The sequence below is a fragment of the Stegodyphus dumicola genome, chromosome 5 (assembly GCF_044657685.1).
Source record: "Stegodyphus dumicola isolate Sdum_Otavi_A_Nest chromosome 5, ASM4465768v1".
Classification (NCBI taxonomy): domain Eukaryota; kingdom Metazoa; phylum Arthropoda; class Arachnida; order Araneae; family Eresidae; genus Stegodyphus; species Stegodyphus dumicola.
Window position 1 is genome coordinate 135,462,333 of NC_140772.1, and position 12,415 is coordinate 135,474,747.

The following is a 12,415-nucleotide window of genomic DNA, read 5'->3' on the forward strand; positions in this document are numbered from 1 at the left end:
GTGCATAAATTCCGTGTTTTAAATATTATTTATGGCTTTTAAATATTAAAAATCAATTTAATTTTGCATGTTTATTTTAAATAAAAATTTTATTGTTTATCATATTTTATGAAATTTTATGTTGTGGATGATGTAATCAATGACGTCACCTTACTTTAAAAGTAATTGGTTTTAACCCGCGGGAAGGCGCGTGGGGTGTATCATACCCCAACCCTACATAAAAGTGGAATATTCCTAACTTGTGAAACTGAAATTCTGTGATGCTTTCAGTAGCTGAGTTTCTAGTTGTGGTTTACTTTCAGAACAGCTTTTTCTTTGTCTGTGTGTTTCAGAAAAAGATTTATCGGTATTTTGTTGGAATTGGGGTATGACACACCCCACGCGCCTGTCCGCGTAAGTGTTTTTCTGACTGAATATTTAGTTCAGAAATTTATTTCTAGAGTGTAACAGTAAATATTTCTACTCGCAAGTGATTTTAAAGTACTTGACATTCAATTCTCAAAAATTTCTAACTGCGTTATGGTAAAAAGAATGAGTCCCTATAAACTGGAGATGCAACGCATGTGAGATTTATTAGAAATATTTGAAAGCGATGAAGATTGCATTTCGGAAACTGAAGATGAAACTAAGAATATTTTCTACAATGTTTTGGTTTCCAAAAAGATAAAACATTAATTCCTGATGTTCCTGAAAAAGGAAAAACTGTTCTTATGCTTTCAACATTATATAACGATCATACTATAGATGATACTATTGGAGAAAATAAAACGTCAGGAATTATATGTTTTAATAGTATGACTAAAGGAGCAGTGGATATGGGAGATGAAATGTCAGCCAATTATTCAATTACCAGAATAACAAGGAGGTGGCCAATGGTAATTTTCTTTCCTGCACTGAATGTTGCTGTAATAAATGCTTGAATTATATTACATTCAACTGCTAATCCACCAACCAGACAGGACTTATTACAATTAATGAAAAAAAGTATTGAACAAAGATCAGAGATTAATACTTTTCCAAGAAATTGACGTATTACATGCAAAACAAAAGCAGAAGTTTCGACGAAGAATTAAAACGAATACATGAAATTAGAAACAACTAAGTATGAAAGATGTGATAAATTTTTTGCCCTCGCGCCAAGAACAGAAGAACGTTAATGCAATGTTTAAAATGTGAAATTATTCTGTGCCAAGAACACATGAATGTATTTCGTTCAAAGTGTGAAGAAATAAAATAAGCATGGTGCATTAGAGATGCAATGAAACTTACAGGCATAATGTTTATTTTTTTATTATTTTCAGTTATCTTAATTTTAATCCTAAGATTATTTCGGAAATTAATTTTTTTGAAACCCAATTATTATTCACTTATTTATAATACACGTGAACAAAAAAAAGTTTTAAAACTAAATAATACTGTTTTTATTGTATTTTAAATATTGGGGTATGTGATACTCCACGCGCCCACTCTAGTAACTTTTCTTGGTGAGACTTCGCCGGATTAATATGTATAAATTTAATGTAATGTTTTAAACATTATTTATGGCTGTTAAATATTAAAATACAATTTAATTTTGCATTTTTTTAAAAATTATTTTATTATGTATGAATTTTTAAATAATTTTAACTCTAGACGTGATGTAATAAGCTGTCTGCTTGGTTATAGAATGCATTAACGAGCTGTAATCAGCTCCCTGATTGGTTACTGAAAATTTGTGCATTTCCGCGCCGTTTTAAAATTTAATTCATACCTTCGAATTCTTCAAAGATGTTATCTAAATTATGATTCCGATTTTTTTGTGGTACTTATCAAAAACAACAGGTTAAATGACTCAAAAAAATGTAAGTACATATTTTCTTTTATTTTATAATTGAATACTTCAATTTTTGTTTAAAAAAATTAATACACTATTTTCAAAAATTGTGAGATAATTATTGTCCATATGTTTTAATGTTAATTATATTCTATATAACGTATTTTAAATTACTTGAATTTAATAATATTCTAATTCTTTTAAATGTTGGTATGATGGTTTTGGTGCTACTTTGGTAGACGGTTGCACGGATTTTTGGCGATTTACTTTGGCGCGATTTTTACAATCGTTAGCCATCTTGAAAAACGCTGTTTTTACGCATAGTAAAGCATTCGAAACTTAAAAAAAAAATAAATAAATAAATATCATTAGAAGTAATGCATTAATTTTCTGTTGAAAATGTCGTTTTTTAAGATGGCAGGCAAGTGTAAATAAATACATTTACTATGAGTATAAAATACTACTAAAAAGTAAGGTTATTATCACTTTCATATAGTAAAAAAGAGAATAAAAACACCGCTATAAAAACCTTGTTCCAACGTTTAATTAGATTAAAATATTACTGAAATTGAATATCGAATTAAAAACCATCATACCAACATTTAAAAGAATTAGAATATTATTAAATTCAAATACTTTAAAATACGTTATATAGAATATAATTAACATTAAAACATATGTGACAATAATTATCTCAGGAATTTTTGAAAATAGTGTATTAATTTTTTTAACAAAAATTGAAGTATACAATTATGAAATAAAAGAAAAATATGTACTTACATTTTTTTAGTCATTTAACCTGTTCTTTATTGATAAGTACCACAAAACAAATCGGAATCATAATTGAATTGGCTCTTTTAACCATCTTCATCTGTCATCCACATTTCTCGCACTTCTTTGAAGAAGCAATTAGCGAGGTTTCCTCCAAAAATTTAAAATAAATTTCCTCTGACGCTATTAACAATTTATAAATAAATAAATCTTTGATTAGGAAAGACAGGTTGGCCAAAATAAGGTCTCAAAAGGCAATTTGTTTATTCCAATATCAATAATTCTTGGTAATTACCAATAAAAACATTCATCTTCGAAACAGAGATATCCATTCCATTTGAAATCTGAGGAATTCGAAGAGATGAATAATAAAATATTAAAATGGCGCGGTAATGCACAAATATTCAGTAACCAATCAGGAAGCTGATTACATCACGCATAGAATTAAAATTATTTAAATAATCATTCATAATAAAATCATTTTTAAAACAAATGCAAAAATTAAATTGTATTTTAATATTTAACAGCCATAAATAATGTTTAAACATTAGATTAAATCTATATATATTGATAAAACCAATTTTTTTAAGTAAGGTGACGTCATTGATTACATCATCCACAACATAAAATTATATAAAATATTATAAACAACAATTTTTTATTTCAAATAAAAATTCAAAATTAAATTGATTTTTAATATTTAGAAGCCATAAATAATATTTAAAACACGGAATTTATGCATGATAAAACGCATTATCTTTTTAATAAAATGGAAACAAAGTATCGGTTACCATAAATATCTTATCCAGCAATGGGTTTACCATAAGTTGCATTACTCGCCAAAAGAAAAATCGCCAAAATCCGTGCAACCGTCTACCAAAGTAGCACCATGGTTTTTAATTCGATATTCAAGTTCAGTAATATTTTAATCTAATTAAACGTTGGCACAATGTTTTTATAGCGGTATTTTTATTCTCTTCTTTGCTATATGAAAGTAATAATAACCTTACTTTATTATTGTATACTCATAGTAAATGTATTTATTTACACTTGCCTGCCATCTTAAAAAACGACATTTTCAACAAAAAATTAATCCATTACTTTTAACGATATTTATTTTTTTTTTAAGTTTGGAATACTTTATTATGCGTAAAAACAGCGTTTTTCAAGATGGCTGACGTTTGTAAGAATCGCGCCAACGTAAATCGCCAAAAATCCGTGCAACCGTCTACCAAAGTAGTACCAAACTTGTATAACAAATTCAATCATGGTCGACGTTCGCTCCAGGAGGAATTCTGTGAAGGTCGTTCAAAATTGGTTGTTGTGTCAGAAAATATCGATGTTGTGTGTGAACTGTTAAACCAAGATTGTCATAATGACATACCGTGAGATTGAGGCATCTTTGGTCATTTAAAGCATCAGTAAGATATTCCACGAACCATTTAGCAGTAAAAATGATTTGTTAGCGTTGCTTCCCGCATAATCTGACAAACGCTTAAATGGATACCCGTGTCGTTTGGTGCAAGGAAATCTTGGAAAATGTGTTCAAGGTGCATCAAAGGCTGGGTATAATATCTACACAGGTGATGAATTTGGATCTATGCATACGAGCCGAAACAAAACAGTAGTTAACTGTACTATGCGTCTTCCAAGGCGAACCAAATCCAACAAAAGTTGTTCGCGGAAGGAGCACATCGAAGCAAATGCTTGCCTGTTTCTTCGGCATTACCGATCACGTGACGACAGCGGCATTGCAGCAAGGCAGGACCGTCAATTCTGAATGGTATACGACCATTTGTTTGTCAGACGTCTTCCGAGAAATTCGAAAAAAGCATCAGAGATAAAAGCATGACAATGCGAGCTCTCACACATCGGCTCAAACAAAGGAATTTTTGACTGGCCAAAACATAGAATTTATGGATCATCCGCCGTACAGCCTGATTCGGCATGCAATGCATTTTTTTTTATTACCGTACATCAAAAATAAATTGGTAATCAAAAATAAATGGTCAGCGGTTTGCGAAACCTGAAGAAGCGATTAATACGTTGAAAACACATGCTTTAAAATTACCTCAGTCGGAATGAAAAAGTGCTTCAAATATTGGTTCAAACGCATGCAAAAGTGTATTGATATTGACAAAGAATATTTTGAAAAACAATGAAATCAGTTTCGATCATGAACATTTGTTTTTCATTATAAGGCCAGAAGTATACACTGGTGTGCAAACATTAAGGACGAAGTCGAAAAATTAGCATATCAGCTGAACGAAGAGGCAGAGCGGACAGAAAGACCAATCAGGCGGTTAAGTAAGGTGATGTACGGTAGCACATGCGCAGATATGCAGGTAGACGTAATGGGGGAGTGTCTGAGTAGTATAAAGCATGTTGTCGGTGTAAGATCAGTATTTCTGGCAAAGAGATTGCACGCCGTATAGCAGTTAAAATCACACCGAGTTGCTGCCTCGGCGAGAAATGGCGAATAATCAATCTGTTAGACGACATCTGGATGCTTTTACTCGAGGTCGAATCATTGGGAAGTTGGAGGAAGGCCGCAGTGTGACAAGTGTGGCTGCAGAGTTCGGAATTGCTCACAGCATCGTTTCACGACTTTGGAGACAATTTCAAACTACAGGAACAGCTATCCGGGGGTTTAGTAGTGGTCGTCCACGAGGAACCACACCCGCAGATGATCGGTATATTGCCTTACAGGCCAGAAAAAACAGGCGGCAGACAGCTGGAGAAATCGCTAGACACACGACACAGGCGACTGGACGACCAATATCGCGTTTTACCGTGGCCAGAAGACTGCACGGTGGTCTGTTTGCACGACGCCCTGTACAGTGTGTACCTCTAACGCCTGCCCATCGGAGAAGGCGTTCTCTGTGGTGCCGGGAACACCGGAATTGGAGAGACAATGAGTGGGGTCGAGTACTTTTTACAGATGAGAGCAGATTCAGTCTGAGTAGCGATTCTCATCGCATACTCATCTGGAGAGAGCGGGGAAGCCGCAATCATCCCTCGAACACCATTGAAAGGGACAGGTATGGAGGTGGCGGTGTTCTCGTTCGGGGAGGCATCATGCTTGGTAGTCGTACAGACCTTCACATCTTCGACGCAGGTTCAGTCAACGGGACCCGTTATTGTAACGAGATTCTTCTTCCATATGGGCGTCTTTTTAGAGGCGCTATGGGTTCGCACTTTCTTTTCATAGACGACAATGCACCATGTCATCGCACAGTAGCTGCCGAACAGCTCTTAGAGAGTGAGGATATTGAACGTATGGATTGGCCGGCACGATCTCCGGATCTCAATCCCATCGAGCATGTATGCGATTTTCTAGGCAGAGGCTTGGCAGCTCGTACCGTACCACCAGTAACGATTCCGGAGCTTCGATTGGCGCTGCAAGACGAATGGGCAGCAATGCCTCAACAACTCATTGACACCCTCATTCTCAGCATGGGCAGACGCTGTGAAACCTGCCTAGCAGTCAGGGGAGATATTATCCCCTATTAAAGACCGGATGTTTCTTGCTGGACACCCATCACAGGGATGTTTCGGCCTTCAGTCGCATTGCGCTCCATGCTACTTTTTCAATAAAGCTTCTTTTTATCCCTCTTATTTCTCTTTTAGTAAGTGTTGCTTACATTACTCATGTCCTTACGTATTGAGGATCTTACGGTATTAAATGTGTTGATTTGAAAAGCTTTTGTACAAAGTTATATTGAAAAAAACGTCTCGTCCTTAATTTTTGCACACCAGTGTAAATAGCAATCCTCGTATATTAAAAATTAGGCTAAGGAATTTTACTCTAATTTTTATAAGTGCCACAGAAGTCCTATACGGTAGACTGATAAAGTATTAAATACATTCAGCTAATTATTAAAACACAGAAATGTAATTTCAGCATGAACTTACTGCTTATTAAAACCTTTAAGACGATCATCACATCTAATTAAAATCATAAAACTAAATATCATAAACTGAATGCTTTCAAATTTCACAAATAAAAAGGTAGCATAAATATATGAAATTTATCCTTTCTTTTAGATCCACCGTCCGTCAGCGTCAGCGTAATACCTGATGTGGCAGCTGAGCTGTCAGATGCTGTACTTACTTGCAATCCCATTGATGGTAATCCTGCTGTTCTGATGGCTGTGCGTTGGTATCATAATGGTAATTCTATTCAGAGTGAAACTACAGAGAATGAAAAGACAGAGCTCACGTTGAAGAATTTAACCAGAGAACAAAGTGGAAATTACACGTGCAGGGGAATGAATACTGCCGGCTGGAGCGTCGATTCGGAGCGGCAGTATTTGGACATACACTGTAAGTTGAAACGTTATGCAATAGTATTCAGTAGCATACAATAGTGGCACGTTGTATGGCACATTGTTTTTTACATGTGCGTTTATGTTTTAAATATTGAGAACAGTAATTTTTCTTGAGTCAACATTGTAATATTTTGTAGTTTGATAAAATATCTGATGTTGACACCACATGGCTTCCTTGTACGGCATACTAAATTATACACATTTTTGCTGCATTTCGTTTAAACGTATTTCCTCGAATTTCATTGGAGGCAGGTTAAAAGCAACTTAAAATTTTTTTGCAATTAAACTTAGAGTTTTTACGCAAAAAGAAGCCGGGCAGGAAGACAAACTTTTTGTTGCACGAAACCGAGAGTTAATCTTTGATCCATCTCGTCATAAAGACACTGAAGTTGGTGCACAAACTGACTTAGTTCATTGTTCTACTAAAAATTTCAAATCTAAACAAATTACGGCCACGTTAGAGTTAGCACCACTTAAAATTTTAAAGTAATGATAATTCTACAATTATTGCATGTAGATTTACTAAAGGCATAAAAAGAACCTTAACTGAAACATAAGAAAAACATAATTCAATCACTTTTAAAGCAGAAAATGCACAATTTACCAACATATGTGAATAACAAAACTGAGCTCCCCGAGCCGAGTCAGAGTGGGAATAAATACAAATATAATTTGGTGCAGCCAATTACAACCAAAAAAGGAGGTGCTCAACTAAATATTATAGCTGTCCCATATACAAAATTTCAAGTTCTAAGGCTACTCGTTCTAAGGCGCATGTTGTACAAACAAAATTGTCATTTTCTCTTCAAATACATCATCACGTTGTTTTCTCTTTTTACCGCCCATGCCTAATCCCGAAAGTCAAACATTCGTCCCTTTGCCAAATGTTCGCCTGACCACAAGATCATGGCATGACTTCTTGTCAAATATCTGAGTTGAATTTAAAAAAAAAAATCAATTAGAGGTAGGTGCACACATATCTAACCTAAACAATGAATTTCTTGAGTTGCATAGGAGAACTTTGCGAATCTTTTCATCATCGCACTGACACAGCAGCGGCCTAGCGCATAGCCAGTTTTCTCATTTTATGCAGCTAGAACGGAATAATTTCTATCGCTTTTAATGTTTTATTATGTTTTACGCTTTAAATGTTTTAATAATATTTAATTTTTGAAATTTTTAATGGTAAACTTTTTTTATTAGATGTCAGAGATTAATGTGAAATTTTGATGCCTTTTTTTTCTTTCTATTATTTATTCATTTTATTTATTTACCCTAGATCCTCCAGGTTCTGCCAGCATATCGCAGATGGAGCCCACGGCAGTGAAGGGGCACACAGTCGCCTTGCTTTGTCAACTGGACGACTTAGGACATCCACCAGCTTCCAAATATTTGTGGGAATCACCAACGCGCGTCATCAGTAATAACGCCTCTTCAAACCAACATCAGCGACAGGTTTCTACAGCGGCTTCAATCCTCAGCATGGAAAATGTCAGCGCAGCATCTGAGGGAATTTATTTCTGCGCGGGAAGGAACGAAGTTGGCACTGGCCCTTTAGGGCATTTTACCCTCAAACTCAGTGGTAAGTAACTAATTCTAAAGCTATTTTGCACGATTTCCATCATAACTGCTTTACTATTACAACATATAAATTAAATAGATTTTGATGCATCGGTTATTTACTACTTGTAATTCACGTAGCTCTGTAAAGTTAATATAAAACTATCAAGCAGGTATTCTCAATTAAATTATTTCAGGTGAAACAAATTCATTCGGATGAAAAACAGAAGTGAAAATATAAACTAAATCATCTCAAATTTTTAAAAGTAAGGATTATTCCGAATGATTTTTATTTGCTTGAAGAATTAACAGGCCTGAGATAGCTGATCAGTTGTCAAAAACGTATGCAAATTGTGCAACCAGAAGCAAATAAAATATGTGAAACTAGGATAACAAAGAAAAAAGTCTAATATTCAGTAGGAAAGCTGAATATAAAGCGAGATCAATGTGAAGAATATACTATAGAGATATGGTATTGGTATCCGCCAAAAACATCGCATTCAAAAACGACGCAGAGAAAACAACGCAAGAGGAAAACCTCGCAGTTCTGTAATTTGTGAGAACAAGAAGATATGAGGAATGTGTTTGCCTCTATATTTCATATTTTTTAATAAACTAATGTATTTTTACTCGGAAAGCAAAAATGAATCTTAACCATTCAAAATCTGGAAAAGTGTAGAAATTAAAGCTATGTGTAGGAAGTAACATGATTTCAGACTCGCGTAGTTAACTATTTAAAGCCATTATTGTAATTGGTTTCTTTTATAAAAATACATTAGTTATTTCTCATTAAAATATAGTATACTATATGGTATAAAAATAATACAAAGGAAGATGAGTAACTGTATGAGATTATCTATATTAAAATTGTTTAGTTATCAGATTGTCTGCGATGTTATGATCATGCGCGTATTTGTAGGTAGTTTATATTTTGCCACGATATTTTATACAATGACGTTTACAAACTGCGAAGTGTTTTAACTGCTCTTTTTTTAATGACGATGTATTTAGAATTAGCAAGTAATATTTTCTCCTTGGTTTCTTTTCTGTCCCGATGTTGTGCTTTTGCCTTGTTTTCCCAAAGTCGTTTTCGTCTAATTTGTTTTCGCCTGCACCCATAGTATTCTTCTGCATCAAGAAAGTAAAATAAGGCTGTTTCTAGGCTTGCCATTCGATGGGATTTGATGTTTATGAAAATTTAGGCTGTATTATCTGTATCAAGTAATTACAAAAGAATGCGCAACTTTCACCCTTTGGCGCTGTATATACTTATGCAGCAAAATTTCCGCAATATAGAAGAAAGCTGTTGAAGGAGGTAGAACAGCAATGTGTTTCACGCTTATTCTTATTCAAAAATTCGTATGTTATGCTTTATCTTGCTAAAGTTTCATTTTGTTTTCTGGGCATATAATATTGGGCAGATGTTTGAACAAAATCATTTCAAATAGATAAATAAATATATAAATATATAATAGATACTGGCAAAATTCTGCTTCTAATTGATTCAAAGATGAAATAAGTGAAATATTCACATAACCTTAAATATGTTATTTCAGATTTTAACATAGCCTTGCTAACAACATCAGTATAAATTAAGCTACAAATTCCTTGTGCAAGTATTCTGTAAAAAGGTGGCATTAACTTTCTAAATCTGCAACACTTTTCTCCGATACTTCTATCAAAACGCTTTTCTTCTATCCTTCTGATCATAATTAAGCAATGTGAAAAAATGGATAAATTCATTTATAATTTATGAATTCAATCTATTCTTATAACAAAAATTATTTTACTTTATATATTCATGAGATAACTAATCAAATATGTTTCGAACAAACGCTAATTTCCTGTCTAAGAGGACGAAACGCTTTCATTCTCCCTTTAAAGTACCGAAACTTAATAAATACTCTCTTGTGAAAGTGGGACAGACCAATACCTTCTATTAATGCAAGCTGTTTCGATCGAGTAGCGGCATCATCAATAGCGAGCTCTCTTCCAAGGCAATAACCAATATTAGCTAGCGCAGCAGCTAGGAAGTATTCCTTTGTCATGTCATTGGATGATTGAGTGCTTGCGAACATAAAATTGCTGAGTTTATGCTTCTGTTCTGTTTAACATTATTATTTTCATACTGAAGTCTCGGACTTTGCGATATTTTCGTTTTTTCTTGTAAACAGAATTGCAAAAATTGTAAAAATAAATGAAAAGGTGGATAGCAATATGTAGATACCACATGTTAAGAAACTCACAATTTTAAGGATTACGCTTTCTGCTTATACATTTCTGCCTGAAGCAGGTAGTCTTTGTGTGTTTTTCACAGTGATTTGGAAAATGCCACTTGTAGGCTAGAAGTAAGAATGGTCCTACAAAAAATATCAGGATAATCTCCTAGTTCAATTACAGGATTCCTTAATTTTGTAATTATTAAATTACGGTGATTTAAACGCATCATTTTGTAATAATTAAGACAATCACATGACGGTAATAAGTCACCGATGTTCAAGTAACGAGCATCGCAAACAATAATCTTAATATTCCTTTCAATTACACTATTTCTTTAATTGATGGGTCATGATAAGCAATTTTAGCTGTGACTCATCTCAGCTATCATAAAAACAATTTTCTGGCTGCTTTGGTTTGAATTGTACAATGTAATTATCATAATATTAATGCCATTCCAGAGCACACAAATCAGTATTGCAAACAAATTAGCAAGTTCAACAGATCACTTCATCTACTTCAGCTCAATATGCAGGATGGTTAGAATTAAAGTTCTATTTTGAAATGGTCATAAAAGGAAAGCTTCTAGACGAAATGTCATCAAACTTGGTAATTCTGTAAAGGATGTCATGAAAATTTATTTTTCGCGAAAACAAAAAGTTAGAAAACTTATCACCTGAGGGATATGGCGCTGTATGTAATACTTTTAAACGAAATAAGACATGAAGACATGGGTTTCAAATGTGTTTAATCTTTCTGAAACGTGTTACAGAGAATGTTCAATGTGGGGTCCACCATTTTCCGAAAGCAAGTTAAATCGTATTACTGCATTCCAGCATCTCTTAGCATGTCAGAAGGAATGTTACAGACCTATCGGTGTATGATATCTTTCAAATTCCGACAAATTGTTTAGGTTGTTTGCTTCTTCTTGCCGTAAGCCAATTACAAACCATTGCGGTTTTGCATAACCCCACAAACAGTTTTGTTTTAGAAACGTCTAAAAGGTTTTAAACCGATATATCTTCATGTCTTGGAGCCGAATTCAGGCTTAAAAAATCACAAATTAGCGATCTGTATGAAAATGCTTTTCGGAACGCGCACACAATTGCGAGTGATTTTGCTATCTTAATTTTCTAATCGCTAATTTGCAGTTTGCACAGACGGATTTTTCCGTTATATGGATGGCGGACTCGACTTTTATCGCCTTTAACGCCTTTAAATGGTAATTTTGTTTAGGTCAATGTTTTTTAAAGATATACACCATGTTAAATCAGTGTAAAGAAAACGCTAAGTTATATTTCGACCCCTATTTCATTTAACAATATTTCATACAGCTGCTTCCAGTGATTAGTTTTATTTAACTTTTTATATTTTTGCGGAAAATAAATTCCTATGATCACCTTTACACATTATCAAGTTTGATAACATTTGGTCCAGTAATATTTCTTTTGTGACCATTTCAAAGTGGAACTTTAATTATAACCAACCCCTATATAGAGAGAAAGAGACAGAAAGAGAGTGAGAGAGCTATATATATATACAGGCAAGACGGACACATACACAGTTACATAGATATCCTAAATAACTTAAACAGAGATTTCAATAACGAAGACAAGTACTACAATTCTTGCTGGTCAGATACCGTAAGGTGCATTAATATGCACATTTTATTTAATCATTGTGTACGTTTGTCTACCTGACGCTAGATTTAGTTCTGTTTATT

The 12,415-nt window shown here is 33.8% G+C and overlaps 1 protein-coding gene across 1 annotated transcript in view; it reads left to right on the top strand.

The window, feature by feature from the left end:
* The window catches only part of LOC118180848 (hemicentin-2-like), a 954,557-nt gene that overhangs the window by 638,901 nt on the left and 303,241 nt on the right, over positions 1 to 12,415 (top strand). The window contains exons 6-7 of the mRNA XM_085817090.1: positions 6,632 to 6,910; positions 8,195 to 8,497. Coding sequence (XP_085673216.1) covers positions 6,632 to 6,910; positions 8,195 to 8,497 — 582 coding nt within the window. The remainder of the gene's footprint in view (positions 1 to 6,631; positions 6,911 to 8,194; positions 8,498 to 12,415) is intronic.